Genomic DNA, 26,236 nt, shown 5'->3' with positions numbered 1-26,236 from the left:
CGGCGGTCGGCGGGGCACCGCGCTGCGCCGCCGCGCCTCTCCCCGGCGCCGCGGAGCGAAGCGGAGGTGAGTGGCGGCGGCGGGCCGGGCCCGGGGCGGGGGAGGAGCGGGGTGCGGCGGCGGGAGCCGCGCCGGGGGTGTCAAGGCCGGGGGGCCGCGGCGCGGAGCCGGGCGGCTCGGGGCCGGTACCGGCAGCGGCCGGTGGCACTTGTGCCCGGCGTGGCGGGCTCGCCCCGCCCCCGCCGGCAGCGGAGCGCACTTAAGGCGCTGCCGGTGGCCGAGGGGCGCTGCGGGGCGGCGTGCGGGACCGCCGCTCCCACGGGTGCCCGGCGCTCCACCCGCCGCGCCGCCCTCCCCGGTGCGCCCCGACGGTGCGCCGCTCCCCTCGGTGCGCTCCTGCCGGTGCGGCGGGAAGGGAAGGTGCTCCGGCCGGGGAGTTTGGCGACTGCGCTGCCGTTCGGCCGTCCTGAACGCTGGAAATGCCTTCGGCACGGCCGGTGTCTGATGTAGCCCGGTAGCTGGGAGACCTGACCGCCTCTTCGTATTATGCGTTATTAAATCCTGCGCTTTTTTTTCCGCATGGGAAGTTTTTTGCCAACAGGAATGTCCTGAGAGCAGAGATGGGAGATAAAGTGCAAAGCAACTTGCAGAATTGGCTTCTGAGTAAGGGGGCGGCTAAAATACAAGTTTGTGCTTCAGTGGGGGAACTGGGGTTGGAGACATCAGTGTTGGTCACGTTGAAGCTTTAAAGCATTGAATTGTGAGAGGAGAATTACTTGGAAGATGTTAGGACATTGTTTTGAAAATAAATGCTTAACAGTGAGAAGAAAAATGGAGTGTGATTATCATCTCAAAACATTCCAGTTCGAGTATTTCACTTTTGACTGTGGTTGGGCTGGTAAATACTTTCATTGTAGGAGTATGTTGCACAAACATTTGTTTATATAGGTAGTTTAACCATCAGGATGTTTTGTATGGTTTCTCTGATTACGTGTATGTGAGCATTATATATTTTATACATTGTTTTGTATATCTTAGATGTGCAGAGACTATAAAGATACTCTGCGCTACATCTGCATTGTATAATGCATGCAGATAATTGTTTTATTCTGTGACTGATGTGCTTAAAACATGATGCCATATCATATCACTCAGAAAACTGGAAAATTAGATTTGTACCACAGACTAATGTTATGGAATTCTGCTTCAAATGTCATTTGAACAGTGGTATGCCTTTTACAGTGTGCGTATATTTGTTTTTAATATTGCAGATGCCTTTTGATTGCAAGACTGCTGAAATGTTCTGAGGGCTTCCTCTCCTTTCCTAACCATGAACGGTTCGAAATCACCAGGGCTGGCTGGATTTGGAGTCTTAAAAAACACGACCTGCCACACGGAGAAGAAGATTTCCGTTTTCTTTTCAATCATCTTCATGACGGTGGGAATTTTGTCCAACAGTCTTGCCATAGCAATTCTCATGAAGGCGTATCAGAGGTTTAGGCAGAAATCGAAAGCCTCCTTTTTGCTTCTCGCTAGTGGTTTGGTCGTCACAGATCTCTTCGGCCACCTCATCAATGGAGCCATCGCAGTGTTTGTGTACGCATCAGATAAAGACTGGATTCGATTTAACCAGTCCAACATTCTTTGCAGTGTTTTTGGCATCTGCATGGTTTTCTTTGGTTTGTGCCCGCTCTTCCTGGGCAGCGTGATGGCTGTTGAACGGTGCATTGGAGTCACTAAGCCAATATTTCACTCTACAAAAATGACTTCTAAACATGTGAAAATGATGTTGACTATGGTATGTCTGTTTGCTGTTCTTATAGCTTTGCTGCCTATTCTCAGGTTTAGAGCCTATCAAATTCAAGCATCGAGGACCTGGTGCTTCTATAAAACAGAACATGTTGAGGACTGGGAAGACAGATTTTATCTCTTACTTTTTTCTTGCCTTGGGTTACTGGCCCTTGCTATTTCATTCTTGTGCAATGCTGTCACAGGAATTACCCTCTTAAGAGTCAAATTTAAAAGTCAACAAAGACAAGGCAGATCTCATCATTTTGAAATGATCATTCAGCTCTTGGCTATAATGTGTGTTTCTTGCATTTGCTGGAGTCCATTCCTGGTAAGAGCCTAACGTGTTTGCCAATTTTTAATGCACATCACTGTATAAAAGTTATACTTTTCTATCTCCAGGTTTTAAGGCGCTTTAGCTGTGATAACAGCTCCGTTCACTCTTCAATGTATTAATTTTACAGCACATTGCCCCTAATGTACGTACCTATGCATCTATAACAAAAATGGTAATTGCTCTCCACCTCCTATCATAGGGAAAATAGACCGAGCGAGCAAAATGTGTAAGGACAGCGAGGACTTCATTTCCAGTGCTGTGGTAGCAGAATGGTGGCTAGAATAAATCAGAGCAAATGTTGAGCTTGTCGAAAAATTCAGTGAAATCCTGGAGTGGCAAGTCTGTTTAGTCTGTACTGTGGCTCCTATCATTTTTTATTTATGGTAGTCTGTGCATTGTTATTATTATGATTTACTGCTACTTGTGAACTGTGTTATGGAAGTTAACAGTTAAGAACGTAAAAATCCTCCGCTCCATTAGCAGGGTATTAAGAGCTTTGCTTTAGAGTCATGTTAAAAACCAGTGGCTGGCAGTGGGTTAAAAATAAAAATTTAGTTTAGACCTGACAAGCTGGGTTTGTGATCTGACCAGATGACTAGCAAAGCTGCTCTGGGCAGCGGGTGCGCTTTCCCTGCTGTCCCGGCTGTAACTCGGGACTGACTGATGGCTGGTAACTGCTGTGGCTCGTCAAAGCGGTAAGTGTTGGTCACGTCGGCGTGTGCTCTGCCAGTGAGCAGGGTCCAGGGGCACGGGATTGTTACAGGAAAGAATTTGACGGCTTCTGTTATATGGTGGCATTATAAAGCTGATATTAACTGTGACTCTTTTTAATGCAGTAAATTAACATAGTAGGTTTTTTTACTAGGGTGAGAGAGGTTAAGTGACAAGTAATACGAAATCTGAATTTGCTTCCTAGAGACAAGGTCCCATAGTTTTCTGCTGATATGAATGAGGTGCGATTTTGCTTTGAGCTTAGAAAACTAGAAATTTAAATCCAAGATCTGAATCCGATCCAGCTGTATCTCATCTCCTCACTGCCTATGGTATAGTATGGAGTTACCTGAACTAGTTCTAAATGAGATACTGATATTAGCCTAGCTGCAGCAGTTGGGTCAATCTGGCAGGTAGCGTTTAATTAATCCAGTACCGCAGACTTCAAGGAGAGAGCCTGCATATAAATCTCTGCACTGCTGAAACACACAAAATCTCTTTCACTTTTGTTCAACACACACAGAATTTTTCCCCTCCTCCTTTCTCTATTGATTTTTCTAGACGTGCTCTGCACCATAAGTGTAAATTCACATTGTCTTCTGTCAGTGTCCTGCCCGTAGTGTATAGAGCATAAACAGAGTCATCAGACCAGTATAGCAAGCTTCTGTAGTGAACTTACTTCCAGTTACTTCCAGACACCTCCTGAAGTTTGTCTGGGGCAAACCACAGAGTGGTTTTCAAGAAAAGCAACTCAACGAGGACTTTGCTTTTCATGAAAAAAAGCAGTATATTATCCTCTGTTGACATTTCTTTTCAGATAAAATAACTGTCCTTAAAGGTTGTAGTTAATTTGATTTTTAAAAAAGCCCTTGGGTATCAAAGAGCTCTAGGCTTTTTTTAATTCAAAAGAGATACTTCATTTATTCAACATATGAAATTGCAACTAAATTGCAACTAGTGTGGTTGTTTTTTTGGTGTTGGTAATTTTGTTATGCCTTTCAATTTTTATTAGTTGTAGATTTTTTAATTTATTATTATTTATTACTATTATTAATTATAGAATTTTATTATTAATTATAGATTTTTTTTATTAATTATAGAAATTTTTAAAATCTTGACAATCTTTATTGAAATCGCAGCACTACTTTTGTTAAAGCATTTAACTTCATCTAAGTTGTAGTTGTCAATGAATTATTATTCCAGCTGCAAAATCTTTTTTTCAGAGCCTTTTCAGAGTTTGGTGTTTTCATCAGGGAGTGATAAAGACCCCTGAATGGCTTCTTGCTTTATTTTGTACTTGTTAGTTTTCGGGACTGTGTTGCAGGGGGAGGTGATACCCAAACAATTCTGGTGCATTGGGTGGCAAATGTGCCGGGGCTCTCTGCGTGTTCCGGCCTCGTGATGCTTCACTTCTGGATCTATTTTGAGATGAGACGAGCCAAACTGCCACCAAAATTAGCCTGGCAGCATGGAAAATAGTTAGGCAATATGGACAAATTTATGTTAGAAATGAGAAGTTAAAAACAAAAAAAAAGTTGTGTAAGGCAGGATTTAGTTCTCGAAACAAAGTTTGAAGGAAATGAACAATTAGTGTTTTAGCCTGAGAGTTCGATAGCTCGAAATGCAACGAGACGGGGTCCTTGGTGGTGTTACCTCTCTTAGCTGTTACGATTGTAGAGTTGACATCAAAGTTCATTCTCTGAATCACCAAGTCTTTGATAGTTCACTGAATACAAACAGAATTATAAGCACAGCGTTAATTTAGCAAGCTTTATTGGACTGCAGTGGAGCATACGGATGCAGTGGAATAAAGCTTTGCCAGGAGCGTGCTGCTAAAGCGCTACAATAAAGACATCCAGGGTTTATCAAGGCGTATGATTCACGAAGAATTGCTGATCCAAATCTACTTGTCCGATTTATCTGAAACCTCTCAGGGCTTTTAATTTGTGAAATGAATTGTTTAGGTTCTATAATCTAATCAGCATATACCAAAATAAGTATTTCTTGAAATAAATATGAGCAGGTGTTCATAAGTGAAATTATTTGTCAAAGTAGCTAAATACGTGCTCGTTTTACATTCATTTGCTTGTTTAATTTTTTTCTCAAAGCAAAATCTAGAAGTCAGTGTCACTCTTTGAACTGTGAATTTTACCCATGTTCTGTATCCCAAGGAGCACACAGAACAAAATTTTATGTGAGCGTGGATTGCCTTGGTATAAACCAAAGTGATTAGAAACCAAACAAACCTTTGGAAGAGGAGGCGGAGGAAGGCGATGCAGTTTATGCCACATGTGGTTTGCAGATACAAGGGTTTGGATTTATTTGGTGTGATTCTCCATCTGAGGAGGGGGGTTGCTTTCTTTAGTTTTCTTCTGTTTTTAATCTAGTCTGGTGTTACGTCAATTGTCATATATGCATGGCTACCAAAATCATGTCTATCAAATACTGTTATCCAACTGCAGATTTACTTCACTATTTATTTTTTTTTTCAAGTAGAGTTGTATATTCAGTCACTCTCCTGTGCTAAAATCACCTTTAGATGACATTAGAGACACACGTCCTTGGACTTTGTGGTGTCTGGCGTGGAACTGAACTTGATTTCTGCATGTGCTCAGTGGTGGTGAATTTGTTTTGGTGCCTTAAGGTATCTGTGTATATGTGTATATATACCTAGCATTTAATATTAGAATATTAGAATCAATCACCACCTCTATTTTAAGACTCCTGGAGTTTTCCAGAAGCGGAGCCCATGGCATGGCTCCCGTGGAGCGCTGCCTGGGGCTGTTGGGCAGGGACTTCCTTCTGATTTCTTGTCTTCCTTCTGATTCCTTTCCTGAAGCACCATCTCATTTGTGCCTAAAAAATGGGCACCTTTTCCAAGTTTTCTGCCACTGTGTGGGAATCTTTCCTTAATGGAGTACTAGAATGTAGGGTACTCCCTGCTTCTTCCCTTATGGGGGAACATTTATCTCCTTTTGAGGAGGTGAGAGCGGGAGGGAAATCACAGAAAAGGCAACAAGTGGAATTCATGAGTTTTCCGATAATCTGTTTAGTCAATGATTTGCGGAGGCACATTTGTTCTGACAGTCCAAATAATTTTGCTTTGTGATGGGTAAATCAGGAAAATATGTTCCAAAGATAGTAACATCAACTCCTCTGTGTAGTAAGTCATCTTTTTTCATCCTTGCTAGAGTCTTAGCCCACTGCTAAGGATATGTGAGTTTGGTTGGATAAATTTGGTCCCTAGGGGTTGGATTCCCAAAGCAAATAGTTGGGCTGGAGCATTTTGTGACAAGCATCTCTGATGAAATAGGTTGTTATATAAAGCTGGTTTTTGGCTGTGACTTGATGTCTGGACTGTCATGAAACAGCTTGGTTTTTGGAGCTGTGTTCGTATGAGCCGATTCTGACTTTAGTACGTCAAATTCTGTGGGGCTCCAGGGATAAACGTATTTTAAATTTTGTTTTTGGACTAGCAGAGTGAACTCCCTGTAACTGTGAACGGGAGGGGTTTATTTCAGAGTGAATTTATCTACGGGAACAAATTATGATTTGGAGGAATGTCTGATCTTTTTCACGGGTGGAACACAGTCTTAGCCTGAGAAAAATACTTTTACATTCAAATTATTCTTGTTAAGATCTTTCTCCATGCAGTTACTGGATTACTTTCATCCAGTTTTACCTCCCCTCTACTGCAGAAAATAGCCGCTCCTTCTGTTTTTTTTTTTTTTTTTTGAAAGGTCTCAGCTATTTATTTCATATGATTAAATCAGCTCTTATTCAGCTGCTTTTTTTACTGCCTAGATTAATTCCTAGCAGTTTCTTCTCATGCCATCTCTTCCCTTTCCAATTTGCTATGCTAATTGCCACTCTCTGAACTCGCTCTGATGCTGGCGTTGTCCTCAGGTTGTCTGGTGCAGCGAGGCTTGAGGGTTGGTTCTTCGTGCTCCTAGGGCTGCATTTCGCTTACCGTTTGCCGAATTACTCCAAGCTAGGAGCTGCCGGAGGAGGCAAGAAGGGCAGTGCAGCGCTCATGGGGATGCTCTTGGGGGAATACCTGTCGGACCTGTTGGAACGGGTCCAGCGCAGGGCCACGAAGATGATCAGAGGGCTGGAGCACCTCTGCTATGAGGACAGGCTGAGAAAGTTAGGGTTGTTCAGCCTGGAGAAGAGAAGGCTCGGGGGAGACCTTATAGCCCCTTCCAGTACCTAAATGGGCTACAGGAAGGATGGGGAGGGACTCTTTATCAGGGAGTGTAATGATGGGATGAGGGGTAACAGTTTCAAACTGAAGGAGGGTAGATTTAAATTGGATACTAGGAAGATATTCTTTACTGTGAGGGTGGTGAGGCACTGGAACGGGTTGCCCAGGGAGGCTGTGGATGCCCCATCCCTGGAAGTGTTCAAGGCCAGGCTGGATGGGGCTTTGAGCAGCCTGGTCTAGTGGGAGGTGTCCCTGCCCATGGCAGGGGGGTTGGAACTGGATGATCTTTAAGGTCCCTTCCAACCCAAACCATTCTATGATTCTATGATTCTATGAATATCCCTGCCCCAGCCCACCCCTCTTTGGTGGCTCCACCAGGTATTTTGGGTGCTGAGACTGGCTCGTGGTGGGTACGTGCTGAAGGAGGTCGGTGGGTTGCAGGTTTTACACTAAATTCTAGGCTGTGTAGTTGCATACAGTAGAAGGTACTTTGTTGTACAAGTTGTGCATCTCATTTTAGTATTTTTGTATGTGTAGTCATGTATATACTTGCACAGTGACACTTTTGCCAGGAGTTCATACCCCTGTTGCTCTTGAAGTGTCTCCCTCCATTCCTGTTTTCTGCACTCTTCAACAAGCTGGCAGTTTAAATTTCTGTTGTACTACCTTATGCTTATATGCGCAGTGGGCATCATTTATATGAGCTCATTGCTGTACCAGCGTTGTTTGCATGCCTTCAGATATTGCTCTTTGTATTGTCCCTACAACAAAAGAGTTACTTAAAAATTTGCCCTTTCTGTTGTGCTCTCTGGCTGGTGGTTTTCATGATCAGAAAATGCAGCTGAGGAGAAACGTACACAAGATGTCCCAAGGTGCAGGTCCACGCTTCACCAGTGAGGCCCTTGTCACCATGCACGCTGCCGCAACCCCACGTCTCCAGCATGTGCTCTTCCAGAGCCGCTGGCAAAACACGTTGTTAGTCAGAGGTGCAGCCTCCGTGGGCTCGTGGTGCCAGCATAGGCACTGTCAACAAGGAGAGTGATCTTTTATTCTGAAAAAGAATAAATTAGGCTTTCAATTTCCAGTCATCTGTTTTTGAAGGCTGGAGGTACTCTTAAACATGCTTAGCTAACCTTGCAGCTTTGCGTGCTGTTGTTAAAGTTACTTTCACAGGGGAAAAACACACTTTGTCTGTCTTTTTCAAGATGCGCAATTCTAAGAAGATAATCAATGATTATTACTGTGTTTGTGCTGCCTTATGTCGTTGAATTCTTGTCATGTTTTGCTGGAAGGGTTGTCTGTTGACACCGTACAAAGATGGGATGTGCTGTCAGAGTAAAGAAGACGTGGTTTGAGGTGGGTCTGGGCTCTGCTTGACACCTTGCCTGCGGCAGGCTGACGGGCGCAGGAGAGGTGACCACCTGCTGCAGGACCTCCATGGTCCCTGTTGGACCTTGTCCTTGCAGCTCTTGGGCCAGGAGCAAGCCCATCGCAGGAGCCCACGTTCCACAATGCTTTTAATAAATGAACCAGTTTCATAGGGAAGGGAAAAAAGCTTTTTGCTGTCAGAAGGCCCGCTAGGTATGACTCTTTATCTCTAGTCTGAAGCATCAATACTGTAGTGGTTGTTGTCAACGGTAAGGTGTTACTTCTCTTCCAGGCCTTGCTGTGTCAGAAGAGGTCAGATCAGGAGCGGCTTTTTGGCTGAATAAAATGCTCCCCGAGTTCCTCTGGAAAGAAAAAGAGCCTTATATCAGTTTGCTTGTCATTCAAGCTACACTAGAAAAAGGGCTGTCAGTCTCCCTCATATTGCGGCCTTTTAATTGCTTGACGAGTTTCTCAATGCATCCTTTAACACTGTGAGATTCAATTACTCTTCTTGCTTGAGTTCCTCCAACTGAACTTCTGATCCTCGAGGTTAAATCACTGAAATGTTAGTGTCATTCCTAATATTATGACCCAAAAGATATTTTGGAATAAATAGGTGATTTTAGGGGTGCAGAGAACACTCATTTTGATTGAAGTTTTTGTTAGTCTCCAGACAGAAGTGTCTTTTTAGTTTAGTTTCCTGTCGAGTAAGGTTTAAGCAGCAACTTGGACAATTTGGGTGTGCTTTTGTATGTCACCATGAAAATACTCCATGGATAAAAATTACAGGTGCTTTCAGAGAGTGAATAACGAAGTTTAATACAATGCATTTAAAAATTCAATCCACCTGTTCAGATGTGTTTCTATGATACTAGAAACCCTTTGATAAGATGTCCGTGCCTTTTTTTACTGTTGGTTGTAGAGATCTTTCTTTTATTTTTGGTTCTTAAGAGGCACAGCTGGCAAATTTCCACCAGGTTATATGAGAATCGTTTTAGAGTATACCCACCTAAAATGATACTGAATTTCAAAGGTACTGTTTCAGTGTTTGGAATTGGTCTGTTCCTATTTTCATCTTTTACAGTTTGTAGAGATCTTACAGGCCTTAGCCTTTCTGAGAAATATGAATCATTTAAAAAAAATGTTTTGAAGTGTGGGCCAGGGTGTAGTTTATCATAGAGTGCTTAGAAACTCTATATTAATTGTGGCTATATTTGTAATTCAAGTCTTAACCTTCTTCTCACGGAAGTCAGGGAGTTGAGCAGCTGAGGTACTCTCAACAGGAAAGAAGTTCTGGAGAAGAAATGGACAGTGGTCAGAGTATTGTCCTGGAGTAGCGATATGAACCGGGGAAGGAAGAAGAGCTGACTGAGGTTGACAGACTGTCCTTTACCAAAGGCTTTTGAGGAAGCATAATTATAGTTTTTGTTACCTATATGCTGTTTGGAAAAACTTAAGTAAAGCCTTTTCCGGAAAACGCAGTGCCATCAGAATGCGATGAGATTGGTTTGTTTTGGAGAGAAAAAGTAGGGAAGGCAGGTTTCCAGTCGTGTGAGAACATTGCATTTTCAAAACAACACGGTCCTATTTTTCTTTTTAAACTGCTTGCTGCTTGATTTTTAAATTTATATTATATATGCGGAATTAAACCGTGAAGATCTATAAATTGAAAACCCACATATGTTGTTCCAAATAGATGTCAGTGACTTTCACAGAAAATTTTGATTTTTTTTTTTCAATTTTGAAGTTGCCATCTCAAAAAATAAAATTCTGAAAACTTCATCCAAATAAATTTGCCACTGATAACCTCCCCTTATTTATTCAGTTGGTAAAGTTTTTGGATTCTGTGCTTGATATTAAAAAGTAAATCAATTTGACATACATTCCAATTTTGTTGATATAAGAGAATTCTTCCTATTTCCTAGATATTACACTTATTCAGGCCTTTCTTGCTTGAAAATATCATACACTGCATAACCATTTTTGGAAAATGTCATAAATGGCATAACCATTTTTGGGTGGTTATTTTAGGAACGCTCTTTTTCCTGACTATCTAAAGGCTTTAAATGGTAAACTTGTTGCTGAAAAGTCTCTGGGACAAATACACTTACATGGAACAACTCCAGAAGGTCCTTCAGCCTCACCAGGTTTGACATGACAGACGCCAGGCGTGATATACATTCGTATATTCTGTGAGATATTTATTATGGTGTTAATTCATCTTCTTAAATTTTGCATGGTGCTTAGAAAAGCTTTCTAGCAGAAGTTACTTGTCTCAATAGTGGTGTAGAACCAGTTCATGTCTGAGGGCGCGCATTCTTTGGATCTTCTGGAAAATACGCTGTTTAGATTGAAAACAGAGTGATAATTCTTATTGCGCATGTTTCTAAGACTTAAATTTTACATTAAAACGGTCAGAAATTGCTGAATTGCCATTTGGGTCACGAGCTCCCCAAGGAAGGAGGGAAGATGACTGTTGACCGTGTGCCAGCGTAGTGCCTGGCAGAGCAGGAGCACGAGCCTGTCGTGGGGTCTGTGGACGTGCTCCTAGAAATGGTCATGGTTCAGGTCGCAGAACGCTGCAGAAAGGATTCACACCAGGAGTTACAGTGAAGTTTTAGTAATTCTGACTCATTCTTTCAGATTTGTTCTCATATTGGATGAGGCGAAATAGCTGAGCGGCTGAACAATCCTGAGCCACGCTGTAGGTGATACGCTGTCTCTTGCTGAAGGATTGCCTCCAGGGAGAGGAGAGCAGCTGATAAGCTCTTTCTTAACAACTCTTTTTAATGAACCATGTGAAGCCCTTGTTCAGAGACGCATGCCGAAGCATGGGTGTGATTGGCGCTGGAGTTGTGTTTCTGCATGATTTCCTGAAGGAGGCTGAAGGCCTTTGTGTCAGGGATCCCCTGAACTGAGGTTTTTTAAGACAATTAGGCCTCAATACTAAACTCCCAGACACCGAAGATGACTTTGTCATTGGAGAAGTGGAAGTTCATGACTGATGCGCAGCTGTTCCCCCACTTGCTGTCCCAGACCTGTGTGCTGCCCGCTGCTGCAGGGGGCTTGAGCCCTGGTGAGCTGGCTATGCGTGGCCGCATGGACACCCAGAGTTATGGGAGGGAGAGAGGGAGGGAGAGAGGGAGGGAGGGAGGGAGGATGTCAAGGATGTCATGAGTCCGCCCGTCAGCAACCCTGTCACCCATGTAATGACCAACATCAGGATACGAGGATGTGGGGAGGAAGACTCTTGTGCTGGGGGGATGCGGCCAGCTGCGTTCCCCTCTGCCTCGCTGCATGGGAAGGTGTTGAAACAGAAGGTGAAGTAGGAAGGAGCTGAGGATCCATGTGAGTGACAGCAATATTGTGGTAGGATTTACAGTTCATTAACGAGTTGGAAATAAAATCGAATCCGCTCTTCACCAGGAGCATGCATTTGTAGAAGCAGCGGGACATAAATCACTCTTAAATGGAGATTTGATTTTTCTCTTCCCTCCTCCACCTAAAAGGTGGTCCAGCTGTGCAGCAATCTCTTTTAATTTATTTGCCAACATTAAAGAAAAAAATAATTGCATTTTATGCATTCCAACTTGGTAAATATATTGCTAATTCATTAGCCCTGATATTTCAGTTCACAGCTTCTTAGTATACTTCTCCAGAATGATATATAGAATAAGCCACTTTAATATTTATTAAAGGTGGTTTTCTAAAAAAACAACATGAAAGGAACACATCACATCCTACTTTGCCTCCAGCCAGATTTGCAAATACTGCAAATCAGATAGCACAGAGTCATGAGGTGACTATGACTCCAGTCCACCTTTAAAAAGATTTCATTTTCCTCCACTGTGTATGTTGCATACATGGTAAACATAAACGTACATAAAAAACAATTACAAATTGATATTTTTTTTCCTCCTCCTTATTTTTCCCCAACACCCATATAATAAACACGGTAATTTCTCAGACAATTAAACTGAAGGTCTGACTCCATTGGTAGACAACAGAGAAGGTTCTTTACTTTTTTAGACCTGTTGTTACTTGAGGTCTTGTGGGCTCGGTCCCACATCAAAGCCATCTGCATTCATGAATTCTAGAAGAGGGGAAAAGGCCACTGTGTAGCATGATGTCTCACCGTGAAATTCTTCTTCCTTCTTTTCACACTTGTACGGGTATCTCTGGGTTCGTTGGTATGTGTCCTGGAAGCCTCCGTGTATGTGCCATTCCTCTGAAATCAGTGACCTGGCCAAGGAACCCTTAGCTTAATTCTTGGCTTCTTAGACAAGAGTAACAAATTTGAGAGAATTAAAAAAAAATGGTCAGGTAAGAACTGGGAGAACCTGCATTCCCTGTAGAAGAACATTTTCTGGCTCTCAAAGACATAACTGGAAGATTTGCGTCTGGTGCTGAATCTATGTTGTATCTCTCCTCAGACACGTAAATACGGCAGAGGATGACTTTTTAGTAATAAAGTGGTGTGAATGTGGTGGTGTTTGAAAGGCAGTTCACTTCTAAGTTATTGATTTGATCCTGTGCGTAACAGTAATTACGTGCTGAATTCATTCTATAATTATGGACTGTACAGCTCTTTTTTCCTCCAGGTTGTCTGTATATTCTCTCTTTTTTCTGTATTCAGATAGTTCTTCTGTTCCTCCCCAGTATTGTGTGTTATTTGTGATTCTTTGTTTGGGCATTTGTAGGGTATGAGTGAGAGAAGTCCTATTGCTCCTAAATCAATGAGAATATTTGTTTAACCAATAAAAATGTGATTGTTTTCCAAATGAGTGTGAAAACCTGAAAAAGCAGAGCAATAAAAGAGAAGTAATAGCGCATTTCCAGGGTTTGAAGCTTTACCCAACTGACCATAAAGGAAGAATGAACGGATCCTGAATACATATAGTCCTTAAATACTTATACATGTAGTCTGAAAATACTTATTTGATTTGATTGTTTTTCTCAGGGTGATTCTTATTATGCAGTATTAGAAATACTGTATTGTATTCTGGTCCCAAGAGGTCTAGCCGTTGTCCTGTAAAGTTTCTCGCAGCGTTGCTGGGTAAAGAATATTTTAATTTTATCGTGAAGTTAATTTTTTTGTGTGCAAGAGATTTTTGTTCTAGGCTGTGTTGTTAGGCAGCAGTCCATTCCTCGCTTTATGGAAGCAGGCTTTCTTATAACTTTAAAACATGTAGCACAGGAAACATGTTTATTTGACTTTGATATGGACACTGTGTCTTTTCATAATGAAGTGTCATCTACTGTTTTCAGTACTAAACTCTTCTCTGCCCATGTCCATTCTGCTTTCCTTTCAAATGAGTTAATCAATTAAGCTGCGAGAGTAAATTAGATTGCTAGTTGAACCAAAGTATTTCTAATTTTGAGAGGGTGGAAAGGAAAGAAGGAAAAAATGACTGCCAATCCAAGATAGAAATACCTGAATTCTTTCAGAGAAACAGAGAGAAGTGACCTGGAACCTTTAAAGGCCAGCCTGAATTTGTGTTACTGCAAACCAGATGCAAATAGGTAGTGTCTAAGGGGAAAGCTGACAGAAAAGCTTCACTTTCAGTTAATGTTCCTAAGTTTATGCACACAATGAAATCCTTCTCTTTATGAGGCATACTTCATAATTGCATTCCTGCCTTATATAGAGCATGATAATGCCAAAGGCAGTTAATAAAATATAAATAGTGAGTATGAAGTCATTGGCACTACATTTTTTTCAGTAATTTTGATAAATTCCTCTATGCATAAAAAGTCTCATTTCAAATGATGTTTCCAAATGTTTGTTCAGAAAATGCACTGCCATACATAGATATTTTGCATAAAGCTGTAAAAGCACAGATGGCGTTACTCTCTAGTGGCACTGTAATGGAGTGCAGTAGGCTGCGAGTCCTCTGCAGACCTGGGCCTGCATGGAGAGAGCAGGAAGCTGGGAAGAACAGAGCAGCCTGAGCCAGGAGGCGTCGGATGGTGAGGTTGGACGGAGTGGAGCTGCTGGGTGGGAGACACCCGCAGAGCCTGAATTTAAGGTCGCGGCGGCAGTGTTGTGTACGTGCTGCTGTACCGCAGTCCGTCCTTTGGCCTTCCGTTGATGCGAGATGTGCCCGGCCAGTTCAGAGGTGCTTGGGCATAACCATTCCAAGGCTTTGGTCTTGCCAGCATGAGAAAGGGCATGTGACGGGGATGGTGCCGTGTTCACGAAGCAGCAGCATCAGCTGGTCAGAAATTGCCTGGTCGCAGAATCAACTGCGTCTGAGAAAGGAATATTAGAAACTATTTTCATGGGCTTCATGGAAAATGTTGTATTTTCCTGTTTTCTTTATAGTTTTCTTACTTTTATTGCAGCAGTAGTGCTGCACCTCTGAGCTCTGAGTGCCTTTAGCTTTACAGTACTTCCAAAAGGTTTACACAGTTCCTTTTTGAGGCGGGTAAATTTGGAGCACATGGAGGCTAAATACACTTCTACAAAATGTTTCTGCAACCTCAACTACCTTTGGTCTTCCCAGTCTTTTCCATTTTTCATTCAGGTTCTGTGTTTCCTCAGAGACTGTAACCCTGATAGGGGAAAAGTCTTTCTCAGCCTTTAAGAGGATAATAAGTAAACTTGCGTGCTTAAGGATGTGTATCCTGGCAGGTAGTAGTTACCGTCCTTCATTTACCGGTTTTGGACTAGAACTGGGTTTTAGGAGGTAGACACAGATTTTTTCCCCAACTGAATAGTGATCCAGTGGATCCGGCGTCAATTTTTAGTGGCATTATTATTTTTTCGCAGAAGTGTACATGAGAGAAAAGGGGACTCCCTTATTTTGCGGCTTCTTGTCAAGAGCTGATCCCGCAAAACTTTACACACGGAAGTATTATGTATCCCCTTAGAAGTGAAGGAAAACTTGCGTATTTTGTCTTCTCCAATTGCTTTTCAAGTACACATTTTTCTATAAAATCACTGTGCTCGGTTAAAATTTACTTGCTAGGCCAAATGATCATCTGGTATATAAAAACTGAAGATATGGTTCATGTTTTTCCTTTAAAAAGGGAAAGGAAAACATTAAGGGAAAAGCATATTGCAGATCTATAACATAAAAAGCGTCATGTGGCATAAGTAGTACAGCGTGTGTACTAACATTTTGATTGCAGAAGTGGCGTGCTACATATTTTTCTTGGAAGCCCTTGCTTTTAAACTGACTTATATAGAATCAAATAAAAAATAAAATGAAGCATGCCTCAGCTTTGTCGCAACAAATGCTTGGTTTATATACTGCAGTGTCTATATAGCAATGATATAGGCAGTTTGCTGTCAGTGTTTCTTTTCTAATGGCTGTTCTTAGAAGATATAAAATGCTATATAAAATGTGAAGATAGATGCATTTTGATTTCTGTCTCCCCCTCTTTTGCATATTTTTTTTCTTAAAATCTGTGTTTAGGGAATACTACAAAGCATCATCTTCTAATCAGCTCTTGCCTATAGCAGACCGCAACTTCTTTGTAGCACACAGGATTAATGGGAGTTCCAAAACCTTCTGGAAATTAAAAATATTTATATATATTTTTTGTTTCCCTGGAGTGGGACGTAGTCAGTAGAACCACCTTGGGTCCTGTGTGGTTTCGGTGAAGGGGATATGTACCTCTGGGTTCAGCGTAGGCACCAGTGACAAAATTTAAGTGCTCTGCAAATACTGAAAAAAACCCCTGGACTTTCTTCTATTAATGGAAATTCTCAGAACTCTTTGTAATGAAATCCAAAGGAAGAGGAAGAGGTTTGGGAGGGTCTGCAAGGTTCCCACAGGGAAATGGAGCCTGAAGGCTGAGCTACAGAGGAAGATAGTTTCTGGTATTTGTTTGCACGTAACAAAATCGGCCTGTCTGCTCTGCTTTCTGTGTCAATCTCTTGGTGCCTGGTTTTTATCCAGTTTCCTGAAGTCAAGGATGAACCTGGATTTAGAACCTATGTGCTGAAAAGCATCAAAGAAGTATTACAGTTTGCCTTATTTCCTAACTAGCTGTAAAGTCTGTTTCTTATTTTGACTGTCTGTCCTTGAGTACTAACAGGAATGTGACTAAGCAGCACTGCCATTTAGCTTATTAGTTGTTCTCATATAATTGAGATCCAATTGGAAGGGAAATTAAAGACATGCTGTTTATATTTGGAGAGTGGTGTGAAGCTTTGGAGCAATTTTTTTCAGTTGGTTGCACTGAGCTTTGTCCCTAGGGGAAATGGCAATTCTCTGATGCTATCTGCTAGATGCAAAGTTGTAGAAGTCAACAATTTCATAATGTTTTAAAAACTTTTCCATCAGACTTTCTGGATCTTGCTAAGTGAGCTTTGGTTTTAGTGAAGCCTAAAATTGGACAAAGAGGATGAAGTTTAATGTATTGTGTCAAATCCTTGCGTGACAGGTCTTCCTTTAAACCAACCAGGAGTAATATGAATCAGAGTAACTTTGTATCTTGCAAGCAGGCATCCTTGGTTTAAAAAGTCACTTTAACAGTTATGCTTTTATAGTTACTGTCCTACAGAAAGTTTGAATTGTATTGGTTGCATCATGTGATACTTTCGTTTTTTTGCGCACCAGGGAGACATACTACAGCTGTGCTAATATAAACATTATGTAACTCGGTGAAATGCTACTTGGATTTTTACGTTTCTAAATATGTTAGAAAATGTCATGAGTTACGTTTGTTATTTTCCAGCTGGGGATTAATTTTTTTGAGTCATATTGCTGAATTTGCACGAATATTAAATTCAATTGTGGAGATCAAACGCAACCAGATATGATGCAACCGCGTTGCCTCTTCCCACTTCCCCACTTGTGTACTGCTGGCTACAGAGGGCAGAATTCCTTCATCATGCTAACCTGATGGACTGACAGGGAAGGAAAAAAAAAAAATCAGTCTTTGAACTGGTTTCTTGACTTTGAACTAATTACTGAACACTATTAGTCAAATAATAAGAAGAGAAGTGTCCTTTCTGTGCCTGCAGAGGAGGTCCTGCTCTCAGAAGCCGGCTCAGCACTGCAGCAAGCTCTGGGTGCAGGATCTGAGCCGGTGGCTTGTGCCAGTTCAGCGCCACGACTTCCTCACACCTGGGGAGCAAATACAGCCTCTCTGCGTGTTTTGCTTCAATGAAACCCTTTGTTAAACAGCTGGTAGCGTTTTAGGCCTTTTTACCATTTATGATTTCAAAATTACTTTGGAATAGTATTTTAAGAATATAAATTTAAATAAAGAAAGTTAAAATGAAAATCTGATAGAAATAATAATTTCTATTGGCCTTACTCCATTCTGCCCCTGTTCAGCTGGAGTTTAGGGTCTTGTTCTGGAAATCATCAGATGACTTTCTAGGAAGGCTCCGGTAGCCAGGACATGGTCTCTTCGTTGCCCTCGGTTGGCATGCAGTTGTCTTCATTTGCCTGCAGTCTTCTTACATGTTTTCTCAGAAGATGTGGAAGGGCTCCCAGTACGGTGCAAGCTCTTTGGAGGTGTGAGAAGCTACCTCACTTCATACCCAGAGACAATGTGATGGTAACGTATCTGCTTCTACCACTGCTCTGCCACAAGTGTTTTAGGATAAAAATGCTTAGGAATCTCTCACGCGTGGGATTGGACTGAGATTCTCTATTTTAGTCCAGGCCTATAAAGGAACCTCAGCCTGTCAGAACTTGGGATATCAGTCTTGAACTCCCATAACTTGGGATGGGATGGGATATTGTAACTTGAACTCTCAGTCAGGATGTCATTTTATGTTGGTTTTAGTGATGCAAGAAAGGAAACATTTTTTTATTTCCGCATAACACTGCCAAATAATATAAGTAATATGGCTAGAAATTCCTATTTTATCAAAGGAAATTTGTAGAGAATGTAGGTTTTATCTTATTATTTCCAATACAGGGATTCACAGCTGAGTTTCTTAAGCATTTAGCTACGTATATAAGCTGTACTTGTTACTTGTGAGTTCAGATATATTATTTTTTTGTATGCCCAGTATTCAAAAGAGGTAACTTAAATGTTCTGGATGAAGCTTCTCCGAGTATCAGAATCCGTAAAATTATGTATCAAATTTCCTTGTCCTGATTTACTTTATGTAAATCTATAATTGAAAAAGAGGTACTTTATTTTGAGCTATCAAGTTGAACGGCAACCAAATGGGTTCACTTAGAGGTGATTACTACTAAATGGAAAGGAATCTCACAAATTTGCTAGATAACATGTGAGAAAATAACAGTTTTGCAAAATCTAGGTGGAGCTACTTTTCCTAGATGGCAACATCTGCTGCCTCCTCTTCCAGGCATAAAATTCTGTCGGATTTGGCATTTACTAACTGTGCAGGATGCGAGAGAAGAACAACACAGTTTTGAAATATATCAAGCAGCAGATTAGGAAGCTGTATGTCTGTATTAAGTCAAGCAAAGGATATATCAGATAAGGACGCTGGTCTGTGAGCTCTGTTGCACTGTGATTTGCTGCCCAGTCCTACTTGCATGAGTAAGGAGTGCTCCCTCAGAGTTTGGCTTGTGGTATTGGACCTCTAATAAATAAAATGTAGGACTATCCTGAGAAAACATCCCGTGCAGAAGCCAAAGGAGTTGTCCAAGTTTGGGTGGGCTGCTGATGTCAGAGAGGAATGCGCCCAACGGTTGTGGGGTGAAGAGCAGATTCAGGGAACTGACTTGTGTTTGTGTTGGCTCCGTGCTCAGACATTCCTCCTCCTCCTCACACCAGTTCCCAGCTGTGCTCCTGCCAGTCTTACCAGCTTCCTCAGGAACGTTCCTATGGGCTCTCCTCGCTGCTCCCATAGATGTCCATGCAGAAGCACTTGATCAAATGCTGAATCAAGCAAGTACAGTCTCCTTTGATGCGTTCACTCCGTTCCACTCAACTCTATACTCAGATGTGGTGACCCGCAAGCTATAGATAGGGCCTAGGATTACAGACAAGTGTTTAAAAAGGAGTAACTGGTTTGCTGGAATCTTGAGCAGTAGTTTTCTCTCTTCATTAATTTTTTTTTTATTTTTACAATGTATCTTTGTGAAAATATGACCCTCTGCACTTGGACAGACTGACCCTACCTCTCATCGCCCAATAAATCAGAGTACTCGTAGCATCGCTTGTAAAATATCCCATTTCTTAGTTAAATAACTGTATCACTTTAAAGGTTTTGGAACTGAAAGCCTCACAGTGTTTCATCTTTCTACCAAAAAAGTCTTCATGTGCTTTTAACGTTAGTAATAGAGAGAGATAATTTACCGTGCTCTGGCAGATTCCTGGCTTTGCGGAGTCGGGCTTTCTTCACGCAAGAACTCAGGTTACAAAGCCTTGGTGGCAGCAAGCCTATGAAGGAGGGCTCTGCAGGGCAGGAGCCCCGGCGACGTGGTTTCAGGAGGGATGGTGTTTTAAAGCCTAGGTTGCAGCTCCGCAAAGCGGGGAGGACAGCCACAGCTGACTGGGCTGGGGGGTAGCTCTGGGGCATCCTCTGCCAGGAGATGTCCTGCCGAGCTCTACTGGCAGGCTGATGCCTCCACCCATGTAAAGCTGTTGTCTCCGGTAGCGTTGTTGTTGTTGGAGGTCTGTCCATGTGCAGCACCTCCCCAGGTGAATGAAATCCTCTGTGTCTCCATTGGCAAGAGGAGGGGTGGCGATGGCCTTTGTCACCGTGGCTTAAATTTTCCTAGAAACCTCTAAACGCTCTGCTGTCAATAAATTGCGTTCTGTTGCAGCTTAAAACATGTGAATCTTCTTGATGAAATCAAGGTGCTGTATTCCTTATGCAGACTTTAATTTGGAAAATGTGAAAAAATAAATACCTTTCGTAAAAATGTTCTGATCTACCAGTGGCCTCTATCCTTGAAAAAATCCATCCCTGGAGCAGTCTTGGCATACTTTGTTAGCTCCAGTTCTGGATAAGTTTTTATTCCTTGCTCAAATCCCTGATTTTGGGGGGTAATCTCTGGCTGGTTGCTATCCTCTGCTCAAGGTTCAGCAGACGGAGTTTGGCTGAGACACACGTACATCCTATGTAAAATATTAGAGGATTTCTAGGATGATAAATGTCATATGCCTGAAAGTATTTACTTTGCAATTGGGATGCATTGATGCTGTGAAGGTGTGAAGATGAGAGATAACGTTGAAATGACTTCACTCATTCACATGCTCTCTTGGTGCATTTTTTTTGATGTATAATTTTAAAATGTTCCATTTTCAGGTGACGATGGCCAGAATTGGGATAAATGAGAGTCGTTCAAAGGAGACCTGTGAAACAATACTTTTTGCTCTCCGAATGGCAACGTGGAATCAGATTTTAGATCCCTGGGTGTACATTCTTCTGCGTAAAGCTGTACTTAAAAACCTGTACAAGATCACAAGGGGATGTTGTGGCGTGCACATCATAAACTTACACATGTGGGAACTCAGCTCCATCAAGAATTCTTTGAAGGTTGCAGCAATATCTGAGTCACCAGTAAGTTCCAAACAAATAAACCTACAGCCACTCAGCTCTATGGGACAATTAAGTTAAACACAGTGTATGAAGAGATGATGGAGATGGTGCTCACACACGGGCAATACCTTAAAATGAATTCCAAGGCTCAGTGGTTTGCCGTTTGTTTTAAATTGTGAGTGGTTTGCTCTTGTTGCTTACCGGGTTGATACTGCTACTCCAAAAGATGCACTTGAATATTTTAATTCCCTTCAGAATACATCCCTTCCAAAACTGGTAGTAGAATGAGAAATCATCCTGTATTTCTCCCTTCCAGGTACTAAAGTGAACAGGATTCCTTGTAGTACTACTCCCCACCAAATCCTTTGCCTTAGCAGGCTTCTTAAGAACGCATGCAAGTGTGAAAGAGATCTCCAAGGTGATTTTTGAAAGGGGTAGATTTTATCTACCAGTGATACCCCCAAATCCTTTGCAGAGTCACTACTTCCTAGGGTAAAGTCCACCATCCTTTCCATAATGGTATTCCTTGCTTCTAGGCATTGAATTTTCCAATTGGATATATAAAAGACATTTTGCTTGTGCCCTGCTTATTAAAAGATCCAGTTTGCTTGGTTCATTGACTTGACCTCTTAATTTTTTACTGTTCCGTGAATTTTTGGGAGAGTCGCAGACTTCCTCAGTGTAAGCGTTCCTTTCAAATCACTGGCAAAACATGAGGTTCCCCGTGGGAACACAGAAGGAGATCAGCTCAGCTTGCTTTCAGTTGCATTTTCAGATCTATTGGTGAGTTTTTAGTCCTTTCAACAAATTTTGTTGAAAGTAAGAGGCATAAAGCTGTGGTTAGTCTGTTAAGAGGGTAGGGTTTTTTCCCCCCCAAACTGCGGGAAGTTTCTTGGAGCGTTCCCCTAGTGCACATACTGAGATGCTCGCGAGGTACATCTGCTTTGTTTGTAAAAGGTCACACGTGTCTGATGAAAAATGTGTGTGAGCAAACAGAGGGAACTGCCCTGGGGTCGTGGTTGTGTTTGTGAAAGCAAACTTCACGCTCAGTTTTTGCAGGGTCTGTGTCTGAAGAGCTGAGGGCACTCACTGTATTTGAAGATGCCAGAAAGTTTCCGGGACTTTACGCAGGAGGCCCTTCACCTTTAATGCTGCTAAGAGAAGCTTTGTTTTTTGTGACTGTACTTTGTTCAGAAGCAAAAACGAGAGTATCGGAGACTTTGTAACAGAGGGATTGTTTTAAGATAGAGGTGTTATTTTTACCTACTTCAGATAGCTACATTCGTGAATTGTTGGTGTATTTGGACAAAGTAGTTTAAAACTGATTCACCAAGAAGACAGTCTGAGGGACCAAAACTATTCACAAACTACAAATTCATGTTGTATGTGAGAATAGTTCAAGTCAGAAAATAAAATACCAAGAGGTTTAAATATTTCAATTTTTTTGTTTTAAAAGCTATTTCCTTTTTGTTTTAAAAAGGTTGAAAAATAAATGGGTTAAATAACCCTATAATGAAATGAAATGGCTTTGTTTACCCTGAAGAATTTCTGTGTGTGATTTATTTCCTCGGTCACAGAGCTGACAAACCGTGGACAGATTTGATGCTGGTATGAGCTCTGCACCGTCGCTTTCGGGTGGCTTCTGCTGAAGTCTGGAAGTGCTCAGTCAGCGCTCGGTTCGGCTTATTCATTTTGTAGAATGTGATGCCGGTGTATCTGTTGTTATAAATTATTTGTTCTTTATGGAAGATAGTTGTTTTAGCAGCTGCAAAAAAACGTTGGTCTGTAAATTGTTGAGATATTTGATCGGTGAATGAAGCTCATCAATGTTCCATTTTGTTATGTGAATACGTGTGGCTTGTGTAGTTCATACTGCCTGACTTGTAAAACAAACAGAAGTTTATATGTATATGTGATTTCTTATATTTTGTGTACTGATACATATTGAATGTAAATTGCAAAGCCTCATTAAAGTTATCAAACTGTATCTTGAGAGTTGTGATATTTTCGCATAACAAAAGAGATCTGAAGGTGTTAAAAATAATCCTTATGACAAAAAACCCTGACACTGGATTCAAGCCAGCCACCGCTATTCACACGAGTGACAGCAGTTGTGGAGGCAGAGAGGAAGACTGCGAGAATTCAGATGCCAGTGTTAGCGCACTTCGTTTTCACGTGAACATCCCAGTGCAGTTGGGGGTCTAAGGCGGACAAGGTCAAATTCTGATGATCCATGCCTAGAAAATGCAAATAAAAGTGGAGCTGAGGCAGTTCGGTGTTTGGAATGCAAGGGCTTTTGTCCAAACATCTGCTAACGTGTTACACAGACTCTGATTAGTTTCACATACACTATGAATCCTGAAAAAAATATGAGTTTTGCTGTTAATATTTTATTTTGTCGAGTGACGCGGTAGCCTGCCGAGGCAGCTCAGGATAGATAGAACCACCCAAGGATCTGTTACCGCTGAAAACGATTTGATTATCATTGCATTTCATCTCACCGGAGAGCCAGCAATGTGCTGTGTTGTGTGATTAGCAAATTATATGTTTTACGGATTATGAGATTATAAGAAAAACCCCCAGCAATGGGATAGCTTCACGCTAGGATGTGAGTATTGCCCAGGCAGGGAGGAAAGGGCAGTCTGCTCAGCAACGTGCTGATGATCTCTTTAGATGCTGGCTAACGATGTGAGCAGTCACGAGCTGCCTGTTTACTGGGAGGCAGTAATTAGTGCCTCCAGAGCAGGCTGGGGCAGTAAGTGTTCTGACGGGAAGGAAGTGAATCTCATTTCTGACTAACGACTGAGGAAATCCTCAGGTGGGAGAATATTTTAATCTAATTGGGGTCTTAGGCAATGGCAGGCTATATAAGGAAGCACGTTATCCTAAACCAAGGTCCTAGCCTGGGCTGAATCAACCTGCTGAAGCAAAGAAAGTGTCAGTAACAAGTGGCTCATCGCGGGGATTAGGCAAATGTCTGTAGTTTGTTACCTAGATACGACGATGGAGAGCAAGGTTCGAGGTCTTTTTGATTAGGGGACTGAAACATCTCTCTTATGAAGAAAGCCTGAGGGACTTGAGTCTTTTCAGTCTGGAAAAAAGCAGACTGGGGGGGATCTTATCAATGCTTATAAATACTTAACGGGTGGGTGTCAGGAGGATGGGGCCAGGCTCTTTTCAGTGGTGCCTGGGGACAGGACAAGAGGTAATGGGCACAGACCTGAGCATAGGAAGTTCCACCTAAACATGAGGAGGAACTTCTTTACTTTGAGGGTGGCAGAGCACTGGAACAGGCTGCCCAGAGAGGTGGTGGAGTCTCCATCTCTGGAGACTTTCAAAACCCGCCTGGACGCATTCCTGTGCAACCTGCTCTGGGTGACCCTGCTGTGGCAGGGGGGTTGGACTAGATGTTCTCCAGAGGTCCCTTCCAACATCTATCATTCTGTGATTCTTGAGGCAAAGCATCCACCTTGTGTCTTTGCGTATAAGTATTGTATTATATATGAGAGATTTGTATATAGGTTATTTTTATTAGTTTAGTCTGATGTGTTATGAATTATTTCAGGAGCAGGAATACGTACTAGTTCTGTAGCCATGGTGATCCTGTAGGACAAAGTGTTGGGACCTTTTAGGTGTGCCTCGCCTACCGATAGGCTCCTCCAGGATTTTACTGGTAATGCAGCACCCCTGTGACTAACCGCATAGATTGACATGAAATTTAATGCTCAACACCTGGGTCCTGGGAAAAGTGCTCAAATCCCAAGGGGATTTACAAAACCTGTTGTTACTTTTATTGCTTTCTTAAAAATCCAGATGCTTCTGTGATCTGCCAAAATTAAAAATGGCAGAACTGTTTCTTGATTTCAGAAAAACAATGACTTTCAATTCAGTCTTGCTGCATTATATTGAGGAAAGTATTTACTCCTTGAACAGACAGTGTTTTCCTGCTGAATGTGAGTTAATTTTAATACTTACTAGGAAATCTTAAATACTAACAGTGTAATGCTGTTCCGAAGATGAGATAAAAGAGGGGCTATTTAATATGAGTAGTTGCATTTTGTGTTCTTGAGATAACCCTGAGTTTACTACTTTGTGATGAGGAATAGCTGCGAGGAAGAAAACCAATTATGAGTTACAATACTCCAATGGCCATCAGATAATATGAGTGTGTACCTCAGATGGAAAATATTGCACATTAGTGCTATTTTGATTGGTTCAGTAACAACAAGATTTTTATTCTCATAAATTACTTTTCAAAGGTGGGTTGCTCCTTATCAGTGGATGCACCACCAGGGGACCGGTGGTGACATGTATTGTGTGTCTCATGGCTTCTCATCTCTGGCACTGGAGCTGGGTAAACGATAGGGAAAAATATCATATCTGATTCTCTACATGGAACAACCACTATCACAGATCACTTTCCTGCGACCATTAGTACATCCAGTTAGACGCTTTGGAAGGAGACCTTTTCCTGTTGTAAACGCAACAATTCAAATTGTCAAGTAAGTGATCCCCTCTACAACAAAACATTTGCCAGGCTGCTGTTGCCTCTGTTTCTTGGGCTGCTGGGGTGCTTTTGGAGCAAACTGGCTGAACGGTGGCTGGGGGATGAGGTGTCTGGCCATGTGCTCCTGTGGCTGCTGCTGCCTTTGCACTGGTTTTGGCATTTGGTTGTGCTGTGAGTTGACTGACCTGGAAAAAAATGGCCAAAAAAAAGAGCGGTAAAAGGAGGAGTAACTGTTTACAGGCATAATGAGTCCAATTGCTTTGTCTCAGTGCTAGAAATTTTGCAAAGGCAAAGCAAAGGGAGCGTGGGGGGAGTGCATCAGCAGAGGGAATGGCCGAGACTTCCCTTGCTGAAGAGCTGTTAATTTTAATCAGCTGTTTTGTGAACCAGTGCCTTGATGGGAGGAGATCAGGCTGCTGAGCAGGACCTACACTTGATTATCATTATAGCATTCTTAAATGATACTCATGGATTTGTTAAGTCATTCTTTCTTCAGGCTTTTCCAAGTTTTCCTGGTTATTTAAACTAATTAGGTCACAATTAATTTCTTTTTGTGAGGACTGAAAAAGGTAATGACTACTGCAGGTTTTCCTCTATCATCTGTTATTTGTTCTTCCCTGATAACTAGTAATCCATATTTTTTTCTCATTTTATTTCACTTTAATAGTGTCTCGCAAATCAAAACGGATTTGCGGTTTGACCCTTAGTGTAGTTGGTGCTCTGCTTTTATGCAGATAGATACAATAGACATCTACAACCCGCAGTCCCTGGCTCAAGTAGCTTAAATGCTATAGCTGAGTACAAATTCTTTATTAGCAGCCTTCCCTTGCTGAGTTCTGAGCTAGGGAGCGAGCAGAAAGGATCCAACCCTAGGAGGGCGGCAGAGCATAA

General features: G+C 42.0%; 1 protein-coding gene across 4 annotated transcripts; it reads left to right on the top strand.

Annotated features, from left to right (window-relative positions):
* PTGFR (prostaglandin F receptor) lies at positions 1-22,818 on the top strand. Of its 4 annotated transcripts, XM_074598656.1 has the most exons (4): positions 582-663; positions 1,272-2,119; positions 20,605-20,859; positions 21,898-22,818. In XM_074598656.1, exons 2-4 carry the CDS (start codon positions 1,331-1,333, stop codon positions 21,916-21,918), a joined length of 1,065 nt encoding a protein of 354 aa, XP_074454757.1. In that variant the 5' UTR covers positions 582-663; positions 1,272-1,330; the 3' UTR covers positions 21,919-22,818. The 4 variants fall into 4 exon arrangements, with proteins under 4 accessions (XP_074454756.1, XP_074454757.1, XP_074454758.1 ...); XM_074598655.1 differs by lacking the exon at positions 582-663 and adding an exon at positions 1-66 and having other exon boundaries at positions 20,605-22,797; XM_074598657.1 differs by having other exon boundaries at positions 1,272-1,798; positions 20,605-22,797.
* Positions 22,819-26,236: the final 3,418 nt, after the last annotated feature.

This window comes from Larus michahellis, chromosome 8 (assembly GCF_964199755.1).
Source record: "Larus michahellis chromosome 8, bLarMic1.1, whole genome shotgun sequence".
NCBI lineage: Eukaryota > Metazoa > Chordata > Aves > Charadriiformes > Laridae > Larus > Larus michahellis.
The sequence above is the reverse complement of the archived record's forward strand: the minus strand, read 5'-3'. Positions and strand labels throughout refer to the sequence as shown.

What these genes read in the sequence shown, in the direction of transcription:
- PTGFR (XM_074598655.1), top strand. Translation starts at nt 1,331, where the DNA reads ATGAACGGTTCGAAATCACCAGGGCTGGCTGGATTTGGAGTCTTAAAA. An exon ending in TTTGCTGGAGTCCATTCCTG is followed by an intron (nt 2,120 to 20,604) that starts GTAAGAGCCTAA and finishes TTCCATTTTCAG; the next exon opens with GTGACGATGGCCAGAATTGG.